At 40.4% G+C, this 27,875-nt stretch overlaps 1 protein-coding gene across 3 annotated transcripts in view; it reads left to right on the top strand.

Moving 5' to 3' along the window:
* Positions 1 to 27,875, top strand: part of CUL1 (cullin 1) — a 106,494-nt gene that overhangs the window by 42,824 nt on the left and 35,795 nt on the right. For all 3 annotated transcript variants that reach the window (XM_040471679.1, XM_040471678.1, XM_040471680.1), the window contains 4 exons: positions 20,380 to 20,554; positions 22,913 to 23,080; positions 26,945 to 26,995; positions 27,206 to 27,296. In XM_040471679.1, the coding sequence (XP_040327613.1) occupies positions 20,380 to 20,554; positions 22,913 to 23,080; positions 26,945 to 26,995; positions 27,206 to 27,296 (485 nt within the window). The remainder of the gene's footprint in view (positions 1 to 20,379; positions 20,555 to 22,912; positions 23,081 to 26,944; positions 26,996 to 27,205; positions 27,297 to 27,875) is intronic.

The raw sequence follows: 27,875 nt of genomic DNA, 5'->3' as shown, positions 1-27,875 counted from the left end.
AAAACTGAAAACCGTTTTAAAAGAAGTGATTGTAACCAGTGTTTGGCAGACTACAGAGGGAGGTGAAGTTCCTGTCGTCAGATGGAAACGTTAGTTTGCTGTGATCTTTCTGGGGAGACATTTAGAAATATAAAGACAGTGTTTTGGCTTTTTAACTTTTAACTCTGTTCTAAGGAAGTCGTGGTATTCAAATTGTACGTACAAGGCTATTCAGAATATTTTAGAAATAGGAAACCGTGGAAACCAACCTCAGTCTTCATCACTAACGATGAAATGGTATTTAAAGGTTATAAACAGCCAATAGAGATACACTGCAGGACATTCTTGGACATGTAATAATGTCTGTAACAAGGGAGAAGCCGGATGCAAAGTGGTACGTGTTCTGTGAACCCTCAGTGCATCCTCTCTGCTTGTGAAAAACCACATCGCCCCGTATTGAAGGTAGCTCTCCAGAGGTATGGGGCTTATCACTGGTATTTTTTTTTTTTAATAGATGCTAATTTCTTTTTTTTTAATTTACTCTGGAGAGAGTGAGAGAGCACACACGTGAGCTGGGCAGAGGGGCAGGGGGAGAGAGGGAATCTCACACAGGCCTCACACTCCGCGGGGCTCGATCCCACAACCCTGGGATCGTGACCTGAGCTGAAATCAAGAGTCAGACATTCAACTGACTGAGCCACCCGGGTGTCCCTAGATGGTACATTTTTAAATGATCTTCTGTGCTTTCTAGATTTTCAGTGTAGAACATGCATATTAAAATACCATTTATTAGTTATTTGTGTTCATTATGCAAATATAAGTCCTAGTTACACTTACTTGCAAAACTCTGCCTTTCACCACTGACCTAATACTTTTAAAATAGTTTGTAGGGGGTGCGTGGGTGGTTTAGTTGGTGAAGCATCTGACTCTTGATTTTGGCTGTGGTCATGATCTCACGGTTGTGGGATTGAACCCCTCCTCTGGCTCCATGGTAGGCGTGGAGCCTGCTTAAGGTTATCTTTTTCTCTCCCTCTCCCTCTCTCCCTCTCTCCCTCTCCCTCTCTCCCTCTCTCCCCTCCCCTGTATTCACTCACTAGCTCTGTCTCAAAAAAAATAATAATTTTTAGGATTGAGAAACTATATTTATCTTTGAGGGAGAACCCAAGAAATGATATTGCATCATTGCCTCTAGAAGTGATATTTTGTTATTAGTTGTACAAATGTGCTATGTTCAGGTTCTTTTCCTTCTAAATGTGAACCCTGGTGTACGTATTTAGACTGCTTTGAGCATTGTCAAACAAATTTTATAGTTAATCACTATCAGTTGCAGGCAGACTTGGCTTTTGAGATAGGCTGTGGATGTGCATTTGCTTTATACGGGACATCCTTTTCGGAACCGTACCGACAGTGGCCCAGCGACGGCTCGATTCTTTCCTAACTTTACAGACCAGCTGTGCCAAATGGGAGGTGGATTTGCTGCTCCTGCCAGTTGTCCCGGCACGTTTGTTGACATGTGAAGATAGATAGAATTTTTAATGCAACTTTCAGTGTAGCCTTTCCAGATGATTATAATACAAGCTAGCTGTTCAAGATTCCACTGTAAATTCCCGTTGGGTAAGAAGCGGTGGTAGGAAATAGTTCTGTTTAGGTTTGCTTCTTTAATTGAATTGACTTTTCCATTAGAAGATGAAAATGGTTTGCGTTTGGTGGTAACTCAGTCGCGGAGCGATTCCCCAGATGTGTTTAAGTCAGAGGCGTGGTGCTGGGGGTGACGGTCACCGGAGTCCCCCTACTCTCCCTTAAGCGCTGGCAGTAACCCCCCTGTCTTCCGGCGGGACGTGTCAGCGGGAGATGAACCGAGCCGTCGCTTGCGGCCCCCGCTGCGGGGAAGGTGCTCTGCAAACATCTACAGAAATGTGCGCGTGTGTGACTTGGCCCTAGACCCCTTTGTATCTGATGTGACCCCTTTCCGTGACTTGTCCCCCCAGTCACGCAGAAGTATACCTCGGAAATGGTTGAACGGTTGTGGGGTGACAGAGAGTGACTTGGCCCATTTTGGAGGCAGAACCAGGCTTGGCTCCTTAACGCGAGCCGCCACCCCACCGACCCCTTTCCAGCCTGCCGTGGCCGCGAGGCTTGGACAGACCTCTGAGCGAGAGGCCCCGTGTCCGCTTGGATCCCCTTCCGCTTTCTGCCGCTGGCTGTGTTGCCAAAGAAACCCCAGGGAGCTTTTTGAAAAGACTCTCCAAAGTTTTAAAAGGCAAATATGTGGGTTTGTTAGACTCTGGCTGCCTTAGCGTCAAACAACTAACCCATTGACTATTGAATGAAGCTTCAATTCTGTTTTATTACTTTTTAGGCTTCTAGTTTATTGTTACCTCTGGATGGTTTCCTCTTAATTCCTATATTTAATCCTCAAATTCTATTTTAATTATTTTTGCTTTAAAAATAATTTTAGATGTGACCCATTTTCTTGTAAACATTAGTCCTGTTTTGTTTTTCTACTCTTCGTCTAAAGTAAATGATTTATTAACATGCAGTTCTGCATGTGTTGGAACGGCGGGTGGTAAGTGTGGTCTCTGTAAGCAGAGTAGTAGAAGGAGCCTCACTTCGTGCGGAGAGAAAGCATCTGGAAGCCGGAGGGCTGCGGTTTCCCCACAGCACAGAAAAACCACACTCAGTAATTCAGGAATGCATCCGTTTCAGAGTCTTTCTTTAGACGTGGATTATTCTCCCTTTCACATAATGTACTCGAAATAATCTGGGGATGCCTGTCCTCACATCTGACTCGAGGCTGATTCAAGGAAGGACTAGTTCCCCTGGATAGATGATTTCTCTCTAGCAGCTTCTGATACACACTAAGAATCTTTTTCCTTTTCTGATAACATTTCCCCACATAGTGCAGTTGATTGAAAGCTAAGAGTAAAAAAATACAAACTGAAGCTCGTGTGTTGTCAAAGCTGTGTAAAGTCTGTCCAGATGGGTCGGCTCTGATTTCTTGCCTTTCTGAGGACTCGGCCTGGATTCAAAGCACGATTGGTGTCATTTTTTTGTGAGAGGTGGTTCACTACTCCCTCAAAAGCATACACCTGTTATTATCTCCCATATAAGCTTCATGTCTGTTTCCTCTTCGCAAAAACAGCAAGTAGGGGTTCCCTGGACCAGCATTTTTCATGAGGAATAGCTGGGCTTTCGGCTGAACTCTTCCACGGTCGGACACAGCCACTCACTTTACAATTACCTGTAGGAAAAACTACATGAACCCAAGAGTAGGTCTATTTGGGGGCTTTTTAAAATGGAATTTTTGTTTTTCAGATCAATAATCCTGTTGTAAAATTTAGCAGGCCAAAAAGGCACACAGTGAGCAGTACTTCCTTTCCTCCCGTCTTCCATCAGAGTCTTGGCCATACCAGCGGTCCCTACAGTTTGGGCTCTGTCTCGTTCACATCTCTCTGTGTGATACCTGCACACGCACGTGCACACACATACTTGTGCGGAGAAAATGGATGTTTATATTAACTTAAAAATAACCTTTAACACAAATTCTCAATTGCAAGTAAACAAGTAATCTGTAGGGTTTGGTTTTTATGCACATGGTACCCTGGTGGTTGATCCTTACAGAGAATTTGCTCTGAAACATCCCTGTGAGTGAACAGAGATGGTCTCTTGACCTCATACCAGGCTTAGCTTGTAGCTCACCTCTTGTGATTGTCGTTGTGTCATCTGGAAACAAGCATCTTTGTTAAAATTTATTTTCCTTGATTACTTTGATAATATTTGCACTTTAGTCAGAATTAGGAATTGACTCAACAGTCAGTTACTCGAATGCTATTAGAAATGCTGGAGATAAATACTCTGAAATCAAAATTACTTCTGGCAGATAGCCCTCCAAATGTGTAATGTTTTGTGTTTTTTTTTTTTTTTGTAATTCATATTTGTTTAGGTAGATTTTAGGATTCTGGCATAGACATTATAATTTTTGTATCCTGTTTTATTTTCCTGTTCTTGTAGATGTTTATTCTGGCCTGTTTTGTACTGTTATGTTGCAGGGGTTTTGTTGTTGTTGTTTTAGATTCAAATTAGTTAATATACAGTGAAGCATTGATTTCAGGAGTAGAATTCAGTGATTCATCACTTAGATACAACACCCAGTGCTCATCACGAGTGCCCTCCTTAATACCATCATCCATCTAGCACATCCCCCACCCGTCTGTTTCAGGTATTCTTATAAGTTATGTCAAATGCCTAATGAAATGGTGGATGTGTAGGTGCATGTGGGGGGGTGTGTGTGATGGAATATTTATGATGGGATATTTTGGTGGTAGTGCAGACAGGAAATATTGCACAGGATGATACCGGAGGAGGGAGAAAGAATTTGACCCTGGCAAGGTTAGAAATGTTCATGAACCAGGGCTATTGAGATGGACTTCAAAGAATGGCTATGGATGCGCAGAAAACAAAGAATGAGAATCTTGGTGAATTTGGCTGGAGAGAGAAGGATGAATGAGAAAGTGGGAGTAGCACTGCTAGCGAACGTGGCATTGGACACGGCGTCGGCCAGCTTGAATGGCACAAAAATAACCAGACGAATTGGTTGATTTAATTGCTTGGATAAAGGATGGTGCCCCATTTTGGTGAACCTTGAAAACCAGGTAAGTGAGTTTGCACTTGTTTCCTTGTTTTTGTTTTGTTTTGAAAGTGTAGGTTCATAGAGATTGGATATGTGACTTGAGAATGAATGACTTGATGTAAACAGATTTTAGGAGGATTAATCTAGAAATAGGATTAATCTCAAAACCAAATGGGATTAAAACAGGAAGAAGTCAAAGGCAACCAGAGACCAACTTGGTCTGAGTAGTAGTATTCCACACGGGTGTCGTGTAAGTTCTGAACTGGGGTAGTGGCAATAGAAACAGAAAACAAAAGCGCCAATTTCTGGGCTTCTGGTTAAAGATGAAAATTACGTTTTGACTTTCCCCTTTGCGACATCACTAGAACGGTAGTAAAAGAATTTTAAGATCAGTGAAGACGAAGAATGGAAGAGAATAAACACCGTAGGTGTTCTGGAATAGAAAGGCGGCACTTGTTAATAATGAGCACTGGGTGTTGTATGTGAGCGATGAATCACTAAGTTCTACACCTGAAACTAATATTATACTGTATGTTAACTAACTGGAATGAAAATAAAAACCTGAAAAAAATTTTTTTTTTTTTTTTTTTTTTTTTTGGGGGGGAAGATGGAAGGCATATGGAGGCGGGGTAACTGATTACCAGAATATAGGAAGCCCTGGTTTAGAGGGTGGTGAGAGGTGCTGCAGCAGGAAAGCCACTGTTCCTGCAGGACTGGAGAGGCTCGGGATCTGAAGCCTCCAGTTTGGCAGAAAGTAGTGTGAGGTGGGGCGGTGCCTGGGAGATGACGAATAGATTCAAAATCTGTAAAATTAACAGCCCATCATCCCCTGTACTCCCAAGTACAGATCATTTGGCGGCCAAGAGCATATCCTGTGTCCCAGGCAGAACTCTTGTGTGTACTTCGAACACATTGAAGGAGACTGTGTCAGAAATTCAGGGCAGGAGGCTTGGACGTTGGCATAAGTAGGAACTATGAGCACTGGCTATGACAGAAAGTTAGCATTTAGAATGATTGGTCCCCAATTCCGTTGCAAAACACAGGTGGTGATGCTGGAGACTGAATAGCTCTCAGGAAGAATGAACGGCCCTGAAGGGCACATCCATTTATCGCCATGCGAGGCGGCAGCAGCGAAGTGGCCGCCTCACGTGCTGTGGCCCTCCAGTCTCTCTCAGGCCAGTGGTGTTTCCAGCTGGCATTGCAGTTCCTTATCGTTATGAGTATAAGCATGAATAGCTGTGTTTTGAAAGAACAGAATAAACAACCATAGAATGAAATGGGATAGGAGAAACTGTTAATACCGGCAACAGAAGAAAATGTTTTGAAAGTCAGCATCATCAGATATAAGAGATTCTTACTACAGTAGTAGAGTAGGAACGGGATGCTATGAAAAAAGAACCCTTATTTCAAATGAGAACTCTGATTTTTAAGGAAAGTAACAGAGCTAGGAGAATAGGCGAAAGTGAAGAGTGAAAGGGCACAAAGCTTTGGTGCCTGAGAACTAACCCAGGAGGCCTAATATCTGACCGTTAGGAATTCTGGAGAAAAGCAGAGGAGATTTTTTTTAAACTTATGGTATCTTTCTGTAAAGAGAATATAAAATCATTTCTCAGAATTGAAGATGCTAAATCTCTAGTGCCCAAAATAATGAGAAGATTGATACTAGGGGAAAAATTATGAAATTTCTGTGCACAGAGAATTATGAGATCTCCACGAACCCATGGATTAGATTTAAGGGAGCAGGGTAAAGTTCCAGGATTAGTATTGTCTGATTGGTCTAGAGAGCAGCCAGTGTGTATCAGAGCTAGAAGACCAGGGAGCCATTGTGATTGTTGCAAGAATTAAGACCATGGATACGATGAGTAAAATCCAACTTGAAATTACCCATGTGCAAAGCCCTAAGCTGTCCTTCACAGAGGCACAGTTAAGGAAGATGAACGTAATTTAACATCCTTTTCCCCCGTACAATGTCCAAGTCTTTTATTATTGAGTCGTAGGAGTTCTCTATGTATTTAGGGCACCAGTGTTTGGTCGCATAGGTTTTGCTAATATTTTCTCCCAGTCCAATGCTTGCTACTCCTTTTCTGAATGGTGTCTTTGGATGACTAGGTCTATTTTATTTTGAGGAAACCTAATTTAATTTTCTTTTACAGTTCCTGCCTTCTGTGACCTTTAAGAATCCTTTCCCCTAGACGATAAAGATAATGTGTTTTTCTCAAAAATTCATGGTTTGGGCTTTTACATATAGGCCTCTGATCCATCCATATAACTCTTGTATATGGTGTGAGGTAGGCTTGAGGTTAGTTTTTCCACTGTATGGACATCCATTTTTATTTCTGCATTGTTTGTTGTAAAGACTTGTCCCCATAGATTGCTTTGATGCCTTTGTTAAAATTAAATGGTAATATCGGTATGGTTCTATTTCTAGAATATTGTTTCATTGATCTCTATATCCATCCTAAAGGAATGATACATTATTGATTTGTTTTGTGAAATATTTTTGCATCTGTGTTCATGTAGGATATTAATTGCTGTTTGCATTTTTGTTTTTGATTACTGTCGCATTATGAAAACTCTTAGAAGTCAGGTAGTATAAGTCTTCCCAACTTTGTTCCCCACCCGCTCCCCCCCCCCCACTTATTGTTAGGTCCATATTTAGCTTGTCAATTTCTTCTCTAAAAACTGCTGGAATTAAAATTGGGATTGTATTGAATTTTTTAATAATGATTTTATTGAGATGCCATTCATAAGCCTTAGAATTCATCCATTTAATTAGTTTTTCAGTGATTTTTAATATATTCAGATGTGCTCAACCATCACTACAGAAAATTTTTGAACCATTGTCATTACCTCAAAAACCCTGTACCCTTTAGCTACCATCCCTTTACTCTCTTCACCTCCACTAATCTTTCTGTCTCTAAATCTGTCTCCATAGATTTGTCTATTCTGAACATTTCAGATAGATGTGATCATATAGTATGTGGTTTTATGGGCAGGATTGTGTGCTCCCCAAATTCATATGTTGAAGCCCTAGCCCTCAGTTTTATAGTATTTGAAGTTTGGGCCTTTGGGGGAATAATTAAGGTTAATGAGATCATATGGTGGGGCCCTAAGCCTGTAGGGGTGATGTCCTCAAGAGGAAGAGATCCCAGAGAATGCGGTCTCCTACCCAGCCCCAAGTAGGAACAGAGGAAAGGCCATGTGAGCATACAGGGATGGGGCAGCCGTCTGCAAGCTGGAAGAGAGCTCTCACCAGGAGCCAACCCTGATGGCACCTTGATCTTGGTGCCTCCAGAACAGTGAGAAAATAAATATCTGTTGTTTAAGCCACCCAGTCTATGGCATTGTTTTAGCAGCCTGAGTAGACTAATAATACATGCCTTCTGTGACTAGCATCTTCCATTTACCATAATGTTTTCAAACTTCATCCATATTGTAGCATATATCAATATTTTGTTCATTTTTATGGCCCCATATAATAACCCACTGACTGGGTTTATCACATTTTGTGTATCCATCCATCAATTGATGGACATTTGGGTTATTTCTGCCCCTTTGCTGTTATGAATAGTGCTGCTCTAAACATCCGTGAACAGGTTTTTATATAGACGTACATTTTCATGCTCTTGGGTAGATAACCAAAGTGGAATTTGGGGGTCAAATGGTAGCTGTATGGTTAACCGTTTGCATAACTATTTTCCAAAGTGGCCATATCATTCTCCTTTCCCACCAGCTGTATGTGAGCCTTCCAGTTTCTTCACATCCTGACCAACACTTGGTACTATTCTTTTTTTTTATTCTAGCCATCATCCTGATGGACATGAAGTTTACTCATTGTGGTTTTGATTTACGTTTCCCTGATGACTAATGATGTGTCTACCTTGCTTAGAGAAATGTCAGTTAACATCCTTTGCCTTTTTTTTTTTTTTTTTAATGAGAGAGAGCGCACCCTTGTGAAAGGATGAGGGGCAGAGGGAGAAAGAGAAAAAGAGAGAGAGTGTTAAGTAGTCTCCACACTCAGCCCAGAGCCCCTCGTGGACCTCATTCCCACGACCCTGGGATCATGACCTGAGCCAAAATCAAGAGTCGGACACAACCAACTGAGCCACCCAGGCACCTCTCTTTGCCCATTTTTTAACTCGGTTGTCTTTTGACTGAGTTTTAAAGTTTTTTAATACTACACGCAAATACTTTATCAGATTTGTAAATATTTTCTCCTATTCTGTGGGTTGACTTTTCATTATCTTGATTGTTCTTTGATATAAAAGTTTTAAAAATGTTGAAGTCCAATTCATTCATTTTTTTCATTGGTTACTTTTTGTTGTTACATTTAAGAATCCCTTGCCACATCAAAGATCATGATTGAGCGTTCTGTTTTCTGCTAAGTGGTTTATAGTTTTAGGGTAGACATTTAGGTCTTTGACCCATTTTGAGTTTGTATGGTGTGAGGAGTAAGGGTTGAAAATTCATTCGTTTGCCTGTGGCTGTCTGAATTGTCCCAGCACCAGTTGTTGAAAGGCCATTTTCATTTTCCCCCCTTGAATGGTCTTGGCATTTTTGTTGAAAACCAGTTGTCCACAGACACCTGGGTTTATTTCTGGATTCTCAGTTCTGTTCCACTGATCTATATGTCTGTCCTTTGCCAGTACCTCTCTGTCTTGATTTGTGCAGTGTAGGAACTGTTTAAATATTTGAAGTATGGGTACTCCAACTTTATTTTTTCAAGACTGTTTTGGGTTCCTTGCAATTCCATATGAGTATCAGAAGGCGCTTGTCGCTTCCTACAAAGAAACCAGCTGGGATGCTGATTGGGGTTGCACTGGACGTGTATATCAGTGTGCGGACTATTGCCATCCTAGTAATACTGCCCTCCTACCTTTTTTTTTTTTTTTTTTTAATTTTTTTTTTCAACGTTTATTTATTTTTGGGACAGAGAGAGACAGAGCATGAACGGGGGAGGGTCAGAGAGAGAGGGAGACAGAGAATCGGAAACAGGCTCCAGGCTCTGAGCCATCAGCCCAGAGCCCGACGCGGGGCTCGAACTCACGGACCGCAAGATCGTGACCTGGCTGAAGTCGGATGCTTAACCAACTGCGCCACCCAGGCGCCCCACCTCCTACCTTTTTTTACAGAAGTATTTGAAGGTATACATTTCTCAAAGGAATTTTTACCTTTATTCCACCAATTTTGGTGTGTTTTGTTTTCATTATGATTTAGTTCAAAACATCTTACAATTTTCCTTGTTATTTCTTTTTTGAATCTTACATTATATAGAAATGTTGTTTAGTTAGAAATGGTTGAGGTTTTCCAGGGTAGCTCATTGTTCCTGATTTCTAATATAATTCCATTTTGGTCAGAGAACACTCTGTATGATTTCAGTCTTTAAAAATGTAGAAAGGGCCATTTTAATGGCCCAGAATATAGCCTATTTGATGAGCATACGGTGGACTGTTGAAAAGGATATGGAGGGGCGCCTGGGTGGCTCAGTCAGTTAAGCATCCGACTCGGTTTCGGCTCAGGTCATGATCTCACGGTTCATGAGTTTGACCCCCGCATCGGTCTCTGCTGTCAGCCCAGAGCCCAATTCAGATCCTCTTGTCTCCCTCCCTCCCTGCCCCTCTCTTGTTTGCGCGCGCTCGCTCGCTCTCTCTCTCTCAAAATAAAAACTTTAAAAAAAAAAAAAAAGAAAAAAGGATATGGATTCGTTAGGTGTAGACGGTGTTGTGCTGGAGCAGGATCGCGTCGGCTTGTGGGAGGTGAGGGTGCACTTCTCTCCCCAAGCCCCTGCTCAGTAATGTCCCGTTAGGAGCTGGAAATCTGCCTTGGCGGGAGGATTGCGCCACATTTGGTTTGGTGTATTTTGAAGCTCTGTTAGAAGAATATACATTCATGATGGTCTTTTTAATAAATTGACCCTCTAATTAGTACAAAATGTCTCTCTGATCTCCGGTATTATTTCCTTCAGGTCTGTTTTGTCCAGTACTGTTACAGTCTCTTTAGCCTTCTTCGGCTTAGTTTGCGTGATCATCTTTCCCCATCTGTTCACTTTCAACCTATCTGTGTCTTTGCACTTCTGTTGTGTCATCTGTAATAGCATAGACAGTCCTCCCCGTATTTGTCCCTTCCGGTCTTCCTTGTCTTTGGATTGTAGGTTTTAGTCTATCTGTTAACATTTATTGGAAGTATTAATAGGTTGATTTTTAGATCTACCTTTTTTTTTCTGTTCTTTAAAACATTTCTTTGTTCCTACTCTCCTCTCTTCTTTTGCATTATTTGGAATTGTTTACAATTGCATTTTAACGTATCTGTTGGCCTTTTAGGTGTTCATCTGAGGTTGTGTGTGTTCTTATTCTAAGGATTACAGTGTTCTTTTTTTCTTTTTCCTTTTTGCCTAGAGTTGACCCTGGAGTTTGCACTGTGTGGGTCAACTTAGCGCCAGATTTTTTTCAATAAGTACAGTATTTAAATGTATTTTCTCTTTATGATTTTCTTTTCTCTACCTTACGAATTGTAAGAACACAGCATATAATACATGTAACATACAGAATGTGTGCTAATTAACTGTTTATGTTGTCGGTAAGGCTTCTGGTGAACAGTAGACTAATAATAGTCCAGTCTGGGGGGAGTCAAAAGTTATATGTGGATTTTGTACCGCGTGGAGGGTCAGCACCCTTAACCCCCACATTGTTCGAGAGTGAACTGTACTTAGAGTTCATATCATGTGACCTCACGGAGAATGTAGAAACTTTCAACTGTACAGTTCCATTTACTATCCCACTAGCCTGTTGTATGATACATCTACATATGCTTTAAACCCACAGACAGTATTATAAGTTTTTGGTTTAAACCATCCTCTGTATTTTAAAGAATTAAGAAAAGTAATCTTTTATACTTTATATTTACTTTATAATAATCTTGATACTTATATTTACTGTTTCTAATGGTTTTCATTTCTTTCTGAAGATCTAAGGTTCCATCTAGTATCAATTCCCTTCCGCCTGAAATGCAAGTCTGTACTATGTGAAGTCCCTTAGTTTTATTTTTGGAGAATATTTTCACTGGGAAAAGAATTTTTGGTTGATGGGCTTTCCCCCTCTTCAACATTTAAAGATGTTACTACTCTGTCTTCTGGCCTTTGTATTTGTTAATGAAAACTTAGTGGTAATTTTAATTCTTGTTTGGTATGTTACAAGTAACTTTTCCCAGTTGGCTTTCAAGAATTTCTTCTCCCTTTTGGTTTTCAGCAGTTTATTTTCTTTTTCTTTCTCTCTTCTTCAGAATTGATCATTTTTGATGGTCTCTCTGTGTAAGTCTTATCTCCTCATTCTGTTGTCAAGCCCGTCCAATAAATAAGTTATTCTAGATAATATTCAGTTCTAGAATTTTTCTTCATAGTTACTATTTTTTACCGCAGTTAGTTTTCACTTATTATGACCATGTTTTCGTTCATATCCTTGAGTATAGATATAGGTACATTGTCTCCTAATTCCAACATTGGGTTCTCTCCAGATTAGTCTCTCGATTATCTCTTCTCTTGAGGGTGGGTCTCATTTTCTTGTTTCTTTTTATATGAGCAAAATTGGATTGTGCCATTCCCTCCTTCTGAGACTAGGCTACCCTTCAGTATAAACTTCTTTTTGTTGTTCTCTGGTGGCTTCAGACAGTTGGTTTTATATTTATTCTAGTTTAGTTACTTTTTGCCAGAAATTGTGGTTAGATACACTGGTACCAATCACAGAACCATGGTTTAAGTATAACTTAAAGTTTCCATGTCGACTAAAACAGCCTCTACAGTGATGTAAGTGTTGGGATGAAGTCAGATTGGAGGTAGGGGTTTGCAGTGAACCGTATTTTCTGTCAGCAGGAATTCAGTAACTTACGCAAAGGTCAGTTGGTCAAAGAACAGTATAGGCATGTGATTTGAAGACATGTGCATATCCGCCTGGACAAATCACCTCTTAAATTGAAAAAAAATTAAGAGTGGTTGCTACTTAAAAAAAAAAAAAGTTAAAGGGATGCCTGGATGGCTCAGTTGGCTAAGTGTTTGTCTCTTGATTTCAGTGTCATGAGTTCAAGCCCTGCATTGGGCTCTGGAGCCTGCTTTAAAAAATAAAGAAATAAAAGAGTGGTTGCTATTGGGGTGCCTGGGTGGCTCAGTCGGTTGGGCGTCCAACTTTGGCTCAGGTCATGATCTCACAGCTCTTGAGTTCGAGCCCCGTGTCGGGCTCTGTGCTGACAGCTTGGAGCCTGGAGCCTGCTTTGGATTCTCTCTCTCTCTCTCTCTCTCTCTCTCTCTCTCTCTCTCTCTCTAACCCTCCCCTGCTTGTGCTCTGTCTCTCTCTTTCTCTCAAAAATGAATAAATGTAAAAAAAAAAAAAAGTGGTTGCTACTGAAGGTGGGGAAGGGTGAACCGTAGCACTCTTGCTTTTTATTGTAAGTTTTTCTGCATTACTTACCTAAGGTATAAGTTCTTAGAAGAAAACTCAAATTTTAGCAAGCAGGAAATCTAACCACTACTGTCTCTAGCCACTACTGACTAATGCTTTCCACGCCAGACTCTGGGTAATGGGAAGGGTAATCCTAATTTGGGAACGAATGTGAAGTTCAAGTCTGGGTAGAAACTTGAAGACCGATTTTAAGAGGTTTCCTTTTGTTAAAACCATGCCTTTTGGTTTGTTCTGTGAGACCGGGTTCCTTGCATTGTGTCCAGTCCTCTCTGAGGAGGTGAGGCTGGGAGGAATGATTGGTAGCGGGGGGAGAGTGTGTCCTGTGCTCTGGCCTTTCCTCTGGAAAGAGTACTTGGTGAAGAAGAAAGAATTGTGTGCCTAAAAGGTTTTTATTAACCCCCTCCCCCACCTTCAGAAGTAACAGCTGTTGAAGTCCAGAGGGGCACCTGGCGGGCCCAGTCGGAAGAGCATAGAACTCTTGATCTTGGGATCGTGAGTTCAACCCCATGTTGGGTGGAGAGATAACTTAAATAAATAAAAAAAATAATAAAGGCCAAGCAGATACATCAACTTTCATCTTCATGCCCAGTAGCATGAAGCTTAGTATGCGTAGAATAGCATATTAGATGCTATTCTTTTAGGTTCCTTTTTTACTTATTTGTGTCTTTTTAACATATTTTCATATGGCTCTATGAATATACCAGTTAGTGATTCTAAGGTTGTGGGGTTTTTTTGTTGTTGCTGTTGTTTGTTTGATTTTTAAGTGCTTCATCCCGTGGGGGGCACAGGACCGTGGTTGGTCGGGTGTCAGTCACGACACAGTGGTCATTACCTGCACCTGTGCAAACTTGACTATCCCCTGTTCTGTCAGCATTAAGGACCTTTTGAAGAATTTGCCCTGAAAAAACCTTTTAATACAAGCAAGCTCAGGACCTAAACTTACAAAATGGGTGGGAGCAGATGAGCAGGAAATGCTTAGTTCCTCTGTGACCGGAAGCTCACGGGCAGTACTCACGCCCTTGGTGCTCACGGAGCACGGTGACAGGTGGAAAACACAGCCCTCCTTGACAAGGGTCTTAAAGGGTCAGCGGAGTGAGACTGCGTAAAACCTCCGAGGAGTGTCTTAACCAATTCATTTAACTTTTCTTTACTTACAAAGAGTGTTAGGATAAATCTGTTTGAGTCTAAACGGCTAATCTTTAAGTAAACCTAAAAATTCCATCGAAGGATGTTGTGTTTTAACTGGTAGCATTTTCTTAGTGTAACGATACGTATTATGATTGGTGTCTTAGATGAAATTTGGTCAATACATCACAGGTTTTATAGCCACTCTATGTTCTTCGACATTGTTAAAAGCTGCGTACCGTATCCTCAGATGAATCTAACAGGGTATTTGCCTAATTCCCTATGTTTGCCGTATAGATTGTTACAAGGTTTTTGCCACTGTGAGCGATGCTGTGATAGTTTGCTAGCTAAGTATTTTTATAATTCTGTGATAATTTCCCCATGATAAATGCATGTAGTTGTTGTATCAAAAGGAATGTGCTTTAAGGCTTTTGAATATTTCTAAATTTTATTCCAGAAAAAATCCTAACTGTGTACTCTCTGACCCCCAATGGATAGAAGCTCCCATTTTCCTGCAGTCTGGCTATCATTGGGCTTCATTGTTTCTTTAAAGACCTTTGTTAATTTAATAACTGGGAGATGAATATATTGCCACGAGACAGAAGTCAGTCCGAATGAGGTAACCTAAGAAGGTCCCCGGAACCAAACACCTAGAACTGTGTGCTTGGTAAAAAGTATGAGCCTCTGTGTGGAAGCAGGAGGATATGATATGGGGAGGGGTGCGCCGGAGGACAGAGGCCACACAGAAAAGGAGCCAAAGCCTTGTGCCTGGGTGAGGAGGGAGAGAGCTGCCGTTTCCATGGAGATCTTTAGTGACAAGGTGAACTGGAAAAATAACGGACTTTCTCTCCCACGGAGGCAACTAGAAAGTAGTTTGAGATAAGTTCTGGGTGTGAGGGGGGTGGGGAACGTATGTCCTGAGAATTTGTTACCTTCGGCGTGTTTGGGGTTGGAGTTTGTATTACCACCTTGGGGGGGGAGGATTTCCCCAAGCTGGGAAATTAATACAAAGACCCCACTAAAAATGAGCTGAAAAAAAGTTACCAAGCAGAGGAGAGATCCCACCAGAACAAGTCAGCACATAGAACGAACAGCAGAATGAGAGCCCCAAGAATGTCAAAGAAAAGGATCTTTAGAGTGTGCCCCTAAGTGTGAAAAATGGTTACATCAAAGAAACAAAAATACTGTGGAACAAAATAGAAATAAGACAGGCTTTAAGAAGAAACTGGGAAACTCTACAGATGGAAACTAAGATGTTTAAAAGTAAACAGCGAATTTGACACGGTTGAAAGAATCACTTAACCAGATGATAAATCAAGAAAAATTAGAAAGTTTGAACAAAGAACATGAAAATGTCCAACATACATGTAATAGAAAATAGGGGAACAAATATTTGAAGAGTTGACAACCCAAGAATTTTCTAGAATTAGTGAAAGGCAAAGTATGCATATCAGATTTTAAGGGTAACCAAATAAAATATGTAACTCCAGAGCGATGTAAGAACTACAGTGGAATAAGGAAGCCATCAACCTGGTAAAAGAAAAAGGAGAAAACAAAAGCAAAGAAAATAGAAAATAAAATTAAAAAAAAATAGTCAAAACAAGATGGTAAAAAATAATCCAAATAGCAATGTATAAAACAGTATATAACAGTGTATTTATATTTGGGTTTTATAATAAAACCAAATTTATCCATTGGAGACCATCAAACTCCATTTTTTTAAGAGCGCGTTTGGCTGTGGTTTGCAGTAGATGTAAAAGTAGAAAAGTAAAGAGATGGAACCGGTGTACTTGGGGTAAATTCTAACCAGAGATGGGAATAACCATACTAACATCCGGTCCCGTGGATTTCCTCAGGCACTACTGTGAGGAGGAAACATGGTTACTTCCTACTAATAACAAGACCAAGGGACCAGGAATATAATTCAAAAGTTTATATACTTGTTAACAGGGCCTCAAAATACAGGACTGGTATTTTAGAGAGGTATAAGAGAAACTGACAAATCTATAATTAGGAAGATTTCCATTAGAAATTCTCAGTAATTAATACCCAGAGAAATGGCTGACAGTATATTAGATGTGAAAAACAGAATTGACCAGCTTACTCTAATGGGATCTTATATCCATTAGAGAATGGACATTCTTTTCAGGCAAATGTAAAGAAAATCACATATTCAGCTGTAGGTCTCATCACCTTTTAAAGAAACTATCAAAAAGATAATCTCTGATTAATTCTAAAGTGAAATTAAGAGGTTTTTTAAAAAGATTTTTTAAAAGTACCCTTTGGAAATAAAATTTAACTTTTTTTTTTAATGTTTATTTCTTTTGAGAGAGAGACAGACAGACAGAGAGAGCGAGCATGAGGTGAGGAGGGAGACAGATTCCAAAGCAGACTCCAGGCTCTGAGCTGTCAGCACAGAGCCCGATGCGGGGCTCGAACCCACAAACCGCAAGATTGTGGTGTGAGCCAAAATCAGACACTTAACCGACTGAGCTACCCAGGTGCCCTAAATTAACTCTTAAGAGAACAATTAATAATGGAAAAAAGAATATGCAGCTGAATGTAAGGGAAACCCATACGGATCAGACTTAGGTGATGCAGCCTGAGTGGTGTGGAGAAGAAAATCTGTAGTTTTAAATGCTTACGTTAAAACAAAGAGGAAAGATTACAAAGCCAATAGACCAAAACGAGAATTTCTAGGAGGAGAACAATTATAAAAGAGGTACATGAAAAAGAACAGAAATGAAATAAAGATAAACAGAAATAAATCCCAAACTGGTTCTCTGCAGAATTAATCATAAAAATATTTTAAATAAATACAAGACCTCACAGAAACAACAGGTTTTTTAAAAGAACCAACAGACAACTGGACCGTGTACTTGAAGAATTCACTTGAAATGGGCAGTTTTCTAAAAGCAGCAATACCTACGGTGGGGAAAGAATAGACCATGTACAATACATGGTTTGTGAACCGTTGTGTATCCATGCAGACAAATATAAAATTACATTTCTTCCTCATACACAGTTTTACTTCAGGAAGATGAGAAATCTCAGTGTGAAATCAGGTGAAAAAAATAATGCACTAGAATCCATGCCTTGGGAGAGAAGATTTCCTAAATAAAAATTAAAGCATAAGCCATAAAAGAAAATTTGTATAAATTTGATGATGACAAATTAAGAATTTCTCTTTACATAATGCTTTCCATTAAAAGAAGTTAGGCTGCAAACTCCAAGAATGTAAGAATTGCAATATATGATGATACAGTAGGGATTTTCACAGTGAAAAACTACCAGGTCAAAAAGACAGCTCAGTATTAGTCAGTCCATAATATTTATTACGGGCTTACATTTTAAAAAATGTTTTCCAGGCAAAATTCACATACTGCAAAGTGCACAGATCTTAAGTGGATAGTTTGAATTCTTTTTGACAGGCATATACGCTCAGGTAAACCATACCCTAATCAAGAATACAGAAAGTTCCCTGGAGCACCTGTTGGTCAGTCTTTGCCCTTCAAGGAAAAGGAAGTCACTCTTGATTTCTATCACCATAGAAATAATTTTCCCTGTTTTAGAACTTCATATAAGCAAAACCATAGATATCTGGCTTTTTTCCTTCACCATGTTTTTAAGACTGATTCATGGTATATCAGTACAGTAGTTCATTAAACTGCTGAATAGTAGTCTGTACATACACCGTGATTTCTACAAGAAACTGCCAGGGGCACCTGGGTGGCTCGGTCAGTTGAGCATCTTAAGTGTTGATTTCGCCTCACTTGTGAGATCGAGCCCTGCAACTGGGCTGTGTGCTGAGAGCGCAGAACCTACCTGGGATTCTCTCTCTTCTCTCCCTCCCTGTCCTTCCTCCAACTCAGGAAAAAACAAAAGATTTTTCCGAAGTGATTATGTATTACACTGTCATCATCAGTGTCTGAGCAAACTCTTTTTTTTAAAAGATTGTGAAGGATATGATGTAATATACAGAAGAGAACGTGAAAATCATAAACTCAGGAGAATCTTCGCCTCGCTGTAGTCAGAGAAATGCGTATTAACACCGTGGCGACCCGCAGTACAAATGTGTGGAAGAGGCTGTCGGCTGTTAAACAGCACTGGTGGCTGTCCAGCGACAGCACATCTGACAACAGGTAGTGAAGTTTATGATGGACCCCTTTCTCCCATCACCTGCCAGTTGTGTAGTGTGAGAAACTCAAACCTGTATGTATGCAAGAGAACTTAAGAGTACTGTTCTTTGCAGCTTTTGTTGGGAACTACCAAAACCTGGACCTCAACCAAAGTGATCGTTCGTAGGGTCCATCAACAAGAAAACGGAGGACTTATTGTAAGGTCTAAGCTGTATCTAAAACTTGAAAACATACGGAATGGTAATTTCAGGTACAGTGTTACAGTAAGATATAAAAACATTCGTAGGAAGTGCTGTGCACCACATCATGGGGTATTTGCCCCTAGGGAAAGCAGAAGGAAGGGAGACACTGGGAGCAGTACAAAGCAGGTCTCTTGCAGAATCTGTACTATTTAATTTCCTAAAAAGTTGAGGGAGGTGTAGCTGGAATGAGACCATGGGAGTAGGAGATTTGTCCAAACTGCATCATCAGTTTATAAGAGTTCATTGTATGTAATAAACTGTGATTCCCTGTACATTTGAAATGTTTAATGAAGTGATTGGTTGTTTTAAGGCAGAGTTCTTTGATTACTGAAGCTAAAGATTTTTTTTCAGCTTTTTAACCACTAATACGTATTTCTTTCAGCTTTGGGATTTCTGTTGGTATGCTCTCCCCATGTTTCTGTGGAGGTTAACTTTTTCACATTTTTAATTCTCTTAATTGATTAAAGATAGTAACTCGTTAAAGATCTCTTTTACTAAGATATTTTCAGAATCTCAGATTAAGTGTTTAGATGACTTTGCTTAGAAAAGCCTTCTCCAATCTGAGATCAGGAAACAGTTCGTGGGTATTTTCTTCGTTTTATGGTTTAGGTTTGTATATTTTAAGTCTTAACCCTTCTGTGTCATATATTTTGGAGTATGGAATGTGTTTTGAAATCACCCGTGTCTTTACGCACTAACCTGAAACAGGCCAGAATTTATTGTCTTAATGATTTTTCTTTCTGAGTCCATGTTGTCTGTTAGTTTTATCCAAGTGGTAATATGTGCAGATGAACTGAAATCGTGCAGATGAACTGAAATCATATGAAAGGTTGTATAACAAAGTAGCGTGGTTCTCTGCCTTCCCCGCCTCCCAGTCCTCAGCAGCTCCCCTCCAGCTGTTTCAGACTTCCGCTGTCTATCCTGTGACTTACGCAGCTCCCTCCCTGTCAGTACTGCGCATGCGTGCTGCACATCTGTGATTGATCAATTTTAGACATTTGTGACTTCCTGTGATAAGAGGTTTCTTGCACTGCCATTTCTTCTGCTTTTTGTCCTTCGTCCACAAAGTGTAGCTTTGTTTACATTCGTTTATGAGTAATTTTAAAATAAAGCTTTAGTTATTTTGATATTTATAATACATGCTTCTAGAAATATAGCTAGGCATCAAAATAGACTCTGGTTATAGTTTTTGTTTTTCTTGAAGGAGATAATTGCTTTTTTTTCTCTTGTATGGAACCTATGTACCGATTGCGAGTTCTTTTCATGCCTTCTGAAGGACAGTTTCCCACAAGGTCAGTCACATTACGTGATCTTAGAAGGTCCTGTGTTTCCTTGGTGACCTTCCTCAGAACATTCGTTCATTCGCAGCAGGCTGGTTCCTGGGCCTGCCGACAGGCTTGTAGGTGGGGCTGGCTGATGTCTAGCTTCATTGCTGTGGTGGATGGGGTCTTATTTTCACTGTAGTTTTTTTTTTTTTATAATTTTTTTTTTTTTTAAATATTTGTTTTTGAGAGACACAGCATGGGCAGGGGAGGGGCAGAGTGAGAGGGAGACACAGATTGAAATAGACTCCAGGCTCTGAGCTGTCAGCCCCAGAGCCCGACGCGGGGCTTGAACTCAGAAACCACGAGATCATGACCTGAGCCGAAGTCGGACGCTTAACCGACTGAGCCACCCCCCTTCACTGTCGTGTTAACAGACTTTTGTTGATGTATTGTAAGCATATTGGTATGAACATATTTTCTTTAAAAATATTTCGGTATTAATCCCTGTTGGCATTGATGATGCATGTTGATTTCCTTAACTTTTCTCCCAAGTCATGTTTATAACTACTGCACGAGTGTTCACCAGTCAAACCAGGCCCGAGGGGCTGGCGTCCCTCCCTCCAAATCGAAAAAGGGTCAGACGCCTGGGGGAGCTCAGTTTGTTGGCTTGGAATTATACAAACGACTTAAAGAATTTTTGAAGAATTACTTGACAAATCTTCTTAAGGTAAGACGTTGTACGTGTATACTTAAACTTACTCTTTATAATAGAATGTAGAAGAAAATAGTGAAATGATGGTTCTAACTTGATTGAATGCTAAATCTCTCACTGTTATTTGTTCATTGTTTTCGGCATTGATGTTTGCATGAAGCTAGTTTGCTCTTGCTTATTAGTCTTTTACCTATTACGAAGATGGAGCTTTCCTAAGCTATATTCTTTTTTTTAATTTGTTAAACTAGAAGGCTTTGATAGCTTTATATCCAATTAGTACTTTTCCTTAAATCACTAACCATTTTGTATTTGGTTGTTAGAAATTAACGGACCTTTTCACTTCGAGCATCTCATTATGAATTCAGATCACCTGTGTTGTATTTTGACCCCAGTGTGTTGTTTTGTCTAAAAATGTACAAATGATCGTAAGGTTATCTGACCTTTGGTAATCACATTTTTCCACTGTGACCTCCTTTTGCACATAGTCATGTAGTGTATTTCAGAGCTACGATGAAATCGTGCCCTTGGCTAGGATGGGTTTCTCTACGAACATCCATGGCCTTCGAGTATGGTTCCTCCTGCTCCGAGCCGTTGCTCGGACAATGATAGTTTTTCCCCTTCATCTTCTGCCTTTTCCTTCCTCAGTCTCCATCCTCTGTAGGAAAGGCAGTGTGATGCCTGCCTTCCATCCAGCCACAGGATGGGCAAGTGCTCCTTCACCTGGTGCTACACATGTCACATAGAGTGAGTGAAGACATCTATACTCTAGACCCTGGGAAGTCTGTGCTCTGTGTATATGCTTTAAAGATTTTTTGTTTACACAGACATTATGCAAAATTTTCAGCATGCTTCAAAATTGTTTTTCTTTTTTTTTTTTTTTTAATTTTTTTTTTCAACGTTTATTTATTTTTGGGACAGAGAGAGAGAGACAGAGCATGAATGGGGGAGGGGCAGAGAGAGAGGGAGACACAGAATCGGAAACAGGCTCCAGGTTCCGAGCCATCAGCCCAGAGCCTGACGCGGGGCTCGAACTCCCGGACCGCGAGATCGTGACCTGGCTGAAGTCGGACGCTTAACCGACTGCGCCACCCAGGCGCCCCCAAAATTGTTTTTCTTAATCTCTTTCACAAGGCAATTGGAAACTTAATATCATTCTAACAGACCCTAGTTGATTGACCACAAATTGTGACTAAGATAGCATGATTTTCATGTTCCCTAAACCATGTGTGTCGTAGAGTTTTGCTGAAACCGCTGTGTCCTTCTGTTTATTCAGAACACTTTGTAAAGTGAACACTGGAATTGATTATTCTTCAGCATTAAAGTGGGAACAGGAGTATATTGTGTTGTATCAAAGTATTGGGAGCTGTGCTCTATCAGTGATATCTTTGCATTTTGGAAAAGGTCCTGTGCTGTAAGCCAGAGTGGCAAACCTTTACATTTGATAGTTCATTTCTTACTGAAATTTAAGTGAGCAAAAATCTGGTTGTATCAAGATCTGGTCAGGTTTTCCTGTGGCTTATGGGCTCACTTGTGTGCCACGGGTTTGTGGGGCCTCGGTTCTGAGGTTGACGACACTGAGGCAGGGCGAGCGGGTGGCCTTCCCAGGCCCTCGGTTCATGGCGGGGCTGCGTCCCTCGTTTGTCACCTCTGTGCTTTCTTGCTGCAGCGTATTTCAGGGACACTGAAGTGGAATATGCAGTTTTTAAGGAGGCAGATTTACCTTGCGGATGTCATTAATACCGGAGGAAAAAAAATCTCCGGTTGATCCTTCACATAACAATTTGTGGTTTACCTTGTGGAAATCTGGGTAAAAATAATTTTGGTGAATGCACACTTTCCCCTTGAGATCTTGTTAAAGAAGAAATATTGTACCATTACACTTATTTTTACAGAAATGCAACAGATTAGTGTAAAAATATTAATTTATAGTTTTTAAGTAAATTTAATGAAGGAAGCAGATGCATTAAAAAATCGAGTAGTATTGGCCCTGTGGTCTAAATTGCTAATAGGACATTTTAATTAACTTTAACTGAAAAATATCAAAAACGGGGCTGATTTTGAGGTAAATTCCTTATTCCCTTCATTCTAAAAGTTGGAGGTACTTCGTATGAGTGTATATGATACATAATATTCCACCGTGGAAAGTTTCCATTTTGAAAGGATTTTCATTAAAATTCTCTCTATAGTCTGTTCCTCACAAGCTATATTCTTATGAGAATAGGTGTTAATGAGCATGTTTTTGTATACAAAATAAAAAGCTCATCTAAAACCGAACACATGGATGTATTTTTAATGCCATAGGTTTGTTTTAGTGAACTTTTAATTTATCATGTGACAAATTAGTCCTTAAAGCTTGGGTTCACTTGTTTTTAGGATGGAGAAGATTTGATGGATGAGAGCGTACTGAAGTTCTACACTCAACAATGGGAGGATTATCGATTTTCCAGCAAAGTGCTGAATGGAATTTGTGCCTACCTCAATAGACATTGGGTTCGCCGTGAATGTGACGAGGGACGGAAAGGAATATATGAAATCTATTCTGTAAGATTTTTTTAAACACCTTTCACGTGTGTGCTTTCTTAGTGCTGCCTCATCTGTCAGTAGGGGGAGCTAGGCGAGTAGTGAAGCTGTTTTCAGACCCGGAGGCTAATTTCCTTTGCTTTAATTTATTGACAGATGATGACTCTTAGATATTTCGTGGCAGGAAAGGATGAGTAAATTGGAGTTCTGAAATACAGCCTCCACACTTCTGCATTTACTGATAAGTTTCTTCCGCAGTTACTCGACCAGCCGTCTAGTCTAGCCTGGAACTGTCCCGCTTGTAGCGCTGGGCATCCCACGTGCTGGCTGTGTCAGGCAGATCCAGTCCCGAGCCGGGGACCCGGGCCTCCCAGATCAGCCCTCGTGGCCTCTGTGGTTTGGGAAGCTGTTTAGGGAGAGGACCGTGTGGTGAGATGCCTGCCTTCTCTCTTTACAAAATAATACGATACTGACAGAGTTGAAAGTTGAAGGTTCTTTTTAGACGCCATGAAAATAGATTGTGAAAAGGCAGAAGTCGAGTGACTGAATCACTTTCATTAAGATGTTTGTTTCTTAGTTCCATTGGTTTTCAAGGTGTGGTCCCCAAACCTGCCACATCATGGACACCTGGGAACTTGTTAGCAATGCACATTACTGGGCCCCAGCCTCAACTTACTAGAAACCCTGGAGGTGGGGGTCAGCAGACTGTTGGAGTCCCTTGAGAGGACTGTGATGTCCAGTCAGCTTTGGGGACTGATGTCGTAGACCAGTGGAGGGGAAGGACTCGACAGAAGGCCTGTCTGTTCGGAATGGGCTATCAGATGCACAGACTGTCCTCTTCTTGAACCAGTGATGTGAACATGTTAAGTTCTGCATAATGAGATTATCTCCATCTCCCAGAATGCTGGTATATTAGCAGTACTTTTTTGCTTTATTTTGGACAGATTTAATAAAAGGAAAATGTATCATAGATTCATGACAAACTAGTATCATTTATATATATCCTATATATGTGATATGTATAATGAACAAAACTTTGTGGATTTAGTATTTTGAGTTGAGCCTTTTGTTCTTTCCTTTTTCTTTTCCACTCACAAATGCTTTCTTTACGAATCGGCATGATTTGGGTGATTTCTTCTTGGATGCCACCTTGACCTAAAACGCCACACGAACCCTGCAGTAATGTCACAGACTCCTAAAAATCGTTACACCTGAACTTTTTGTGTGCTATATTCAAGAACAGAGAAAATAGAAAGAAGTTCAAGTATACTTCGTAGGCTACGATTTTCAGCTTCTATTTTTTATTTACTTTGAAAATTCATACCTTCTACATCCTTAAATACTGTCTGTAGTAACCGTTTGGAAATACAATATGCAGCCGTAAGTTTTAGCAAAGGCCAGTGAATACCCCTGTCTAGAAACAGTATTTCCTCTGTGTGCTCTTCAGTGAACCTGTTGAATTCATAAAGTTCAAGCATCAGTTGACACAGAGGAACAGTTGGGCACAGTGATCTCTCTCATTGTATTTTCCAGGAGTTCCAGAAGGTGGGGATGCTTTGTCGCACAATATAAAGTTTTACCTTTTTTTTCCTAATAATCCTTTCTTCCGTTTTAATTATAGAAAGTTGTTGTTTTCCTTTCATGTCCACCAGAGGACGTAAATTAATTTCATTATCGATACATTAAAGTGACGGAGCAAGATGTTTTCCTGGACTCCGTTTCTTGTTCGTCTGAACTTTGTCTGGTGTACATTTGGCCTTGCTTTCTTATCTTGGCATCTCTGCTTCCTTTCTTCCTTCAAAGTGACAAGTTATCCAGAGTCAAATTAGACTTGCCTAAGGCTGTCTTGATTTAGAACAATGTTTGGAAAAAAGTTATTTTTAAAGGTGTAGTATATCTTTACTAGAAGTTCATGGCCATGGCATTGCATTTTCCCTCCTTACTCTTGCTTTAAAGAAGTCTTGGGGCGCCTGTGTGGCTCAGTCGGTTAAGCATCCGACTTCAGCTCAGGTCACGATCTCGCGGTCCGTGGGTTCAAGCCCCGCGTCGGGCTCTGGGCTGATGGCTCAGAGCCTGGAGCCTGCTTCCGATTCTGTGTCTCCCTCTCTCTCTGCCCCTCCCCCGTTCATGCTCTGTCTCTCTCTGTCTCAAAAATAAATAAACGTTAAAAAAAAATTTTTTTTTTTAAAGTAAAAAAGAAGTCTAAGACTCGAGGCGGCAGAATTTGCACAGGGAAAATCGCCCCAGGCTTGCCTTTCTCCTGAAAAATGAGGCTCTTCCCTTCTAACATCTTCTTGGACATCATAGTTTCTAATTCTGAAATCTTATTTTTATGGAAACATTACATGAGTATGTATCGTTCGTGCTTAATTAAAAATAGTTTTCTCTTAGAATGAAATCTTGCCTTTTGCAACAAAATGGATGGAGCCAGAGAGTGTAATGCTAAAGCGAGATAAGTCAGAGAAAGACCAATATCGTACAGTCTCACTCGTATGTGGAATTTATGAAACAAAACAAATGAACCAAGAAAAAGAGACAAACCGAAAAACAGACTGTTAACTCTAGGGAACAGGCTGATGGTTCCCAGAGGGGAGGTGGGCCGGGGCAGGGCTGAAATGGGTGAAGGGGATTGAGAGTCCACTTACAGCGATGAGCACCAGGTCGCGCATAGAATTGTTGGACACGCGAAACTGGTATAACACTGTTAACTGCACTGGAATTCAAAAAAAGTTTTTTATTTTTTAATCTTTATTTTTTGAGAGAGAGAGACAGAACGCAAGCAGGGGAGGGGCAGAGAGAGAGGGAGACACAGAATCTGAAGCAGGTTCCGGGCTCCGAGCTGTCAACACAGAGACCGACGTGGGGCTCGAACTCACAAACCACGAGATGATGACCTGACCCGAAGTCTCGGACACTTAACTGAGCTACCCAGGCGCCCCCCAAACTTTTTGAATAATAAATAAATGAATTTCAAAAGTAGTTTTGTCTTAAATACTGCTTTTCATGTTGCCTTTTTTGTGTGTGTGGTAGGAACATTACTCAGGGCTTATTGCATAAATTAAATTACACATAATCTTTTCTGAAATACATCTTACATCCACCTAGTCTTATCTGTGGTTAAATTTAGGAAAAATAAGACTGAAAGCATTTATGTCTAAGTGAGTTCCTTACCAGTTTATATTTGAATATTGAATTGTTAAAAATTTGAATTTTACTCTGAATACTACCTCTCTCAATAAACAGCTGAAAATCATTTATGAATTATAACCGTTCCCCTTGGGGGAGCATTTTTATAGTGATTTTCTGGCATAACTTCTGTGGAAAGTTTTAGAAATGCATCAAAGACTCCCAACACACATGAGTGCAAGTAAAATGGGAAATCTGAGCAGTTCCTATATAATGAACCATGTCTATTTAAAGTGTGCAGTTTGGTGCGTTTCCAGCCGTGTACATCCGTGCAACACAAATCACCACAAGTAAGATACACAACATGCTGAATTTTTATCATCTGTTACTTAATTTATCGAGTATTAGGAAACTATGATAACTGGAATTATCTTCATTTAGATGAAAAATTAAATTTGGGCCAGGGAACAGTGTTAGAGGTTGACTCCACTGACACCCTGTAAGCTGATATGTTTGGTCTCCTAAAACCCAGGTTTTCTTTGTGTCTGAATTATTAAAATGGGAGCTGATAAGCGGCTGTATTTCGAAACCTCTTGAAGTTGCTAACTCGAGCATCTCTGATGTGGTCATGATAGATTTTTACCCAGTTATAATCTAGAAATACTGATAGATGAGATTCAGGCTGATTCCTAGGACTTCAGTCTTAGAAAAACGTGGTGAAAGTGTAGACCTCTCACACTTCTTTTTCTTTTCATCCAGCTTGCGTTGGTGACTTGGAGAGATTGTCTGTTCAGGCCATTGAATAAACAGGTACGCACTTGTGTGAGAGTGTGCGTGTCGTCCTGTTAAAACCCCCTTACAGATTTCATTTCGTAGGCGTTGTCTCCTCACAGCTTTAGAATGCCCTAAGAGTATCTGGCACCTTGCATTGTGTAATGTTCTCAGAGTCCAAGAGATGTGTAGTAATATACGTGCTGTAGTCTGTAATCTACAGGTCTTTTCCCTTTATCCTTCCTAAAGGTAACAAATGCTGTTTTAAAACTGATTGAAAAGGAAAGAAACGGTGAAACCATCAACACAAGACTGATAAGTGGAGTTGTACAGTCTTACGGTAAACCATTTCCCTTCACCTACTCGGAGTTTTCGTGTCAAATGGCAATCCTAACCGTGTTCTGACAGATTCGTTGACAGATATTTTAGCTGTTGTGAAAATATTGTTTGCATGTACAAGGGCCCTCAAAAAACTCTCTTTAAGTGAGTGTGATTCTGTTTGATTTTACCCCTCACAAAAAATTGTTTGATCTTTGTTTCCCATGGGACTTTTGAGGAACTCGACATTTGAATTATTTTCTGCTCTCATACTGCTGAATGACTGGATATATAATATGGTGGAGTGTCATTAATGGAGTGGGAAGAGGACCAGAGACCTGGGTCAGCCTGAAAAGTTGAGATTGAGCAACTGATGAGCTAATGCAATGTTCGGAAAACTTGAGTGGCCTCGTGTTTCTCTGAAAGTTTACATTTAGTCCTTCTGGGGAGGGAGGTGAAATCAGTGAAGGTGATTAAGAGATAAACCTCTAGTTATAAAAGAAATGTCGTGGGGGGTGTAAGGTACAGCATAGGGAATGTAGGCGATAATACAGTAACTTTTTAAGGTGACAGGTGGTGGCCGCACTTCACTGTGGGGATC

The sequence above is a fragment of the Herpailurus yagouaroundi genome, unplaced genomic scaffold (assembly GCF_014898765.1).
Source record: "Herpailurus yagouaroundi ecotype Mexico unplaced genomic scaffold, PumYag 100, whole genome shotgun sequence".
NCBI classification, from domain to species: Eukaryota; Metazoa; Chordata; class Mammalia; order Carnivora; family Felidae; genus Herpailurus; species Herpailurus yagouaroundi.
Note: the sequence above shows the minus strand (reverse complement) of the source record. Positions and strands in the feature narration are given on the sequence as shown.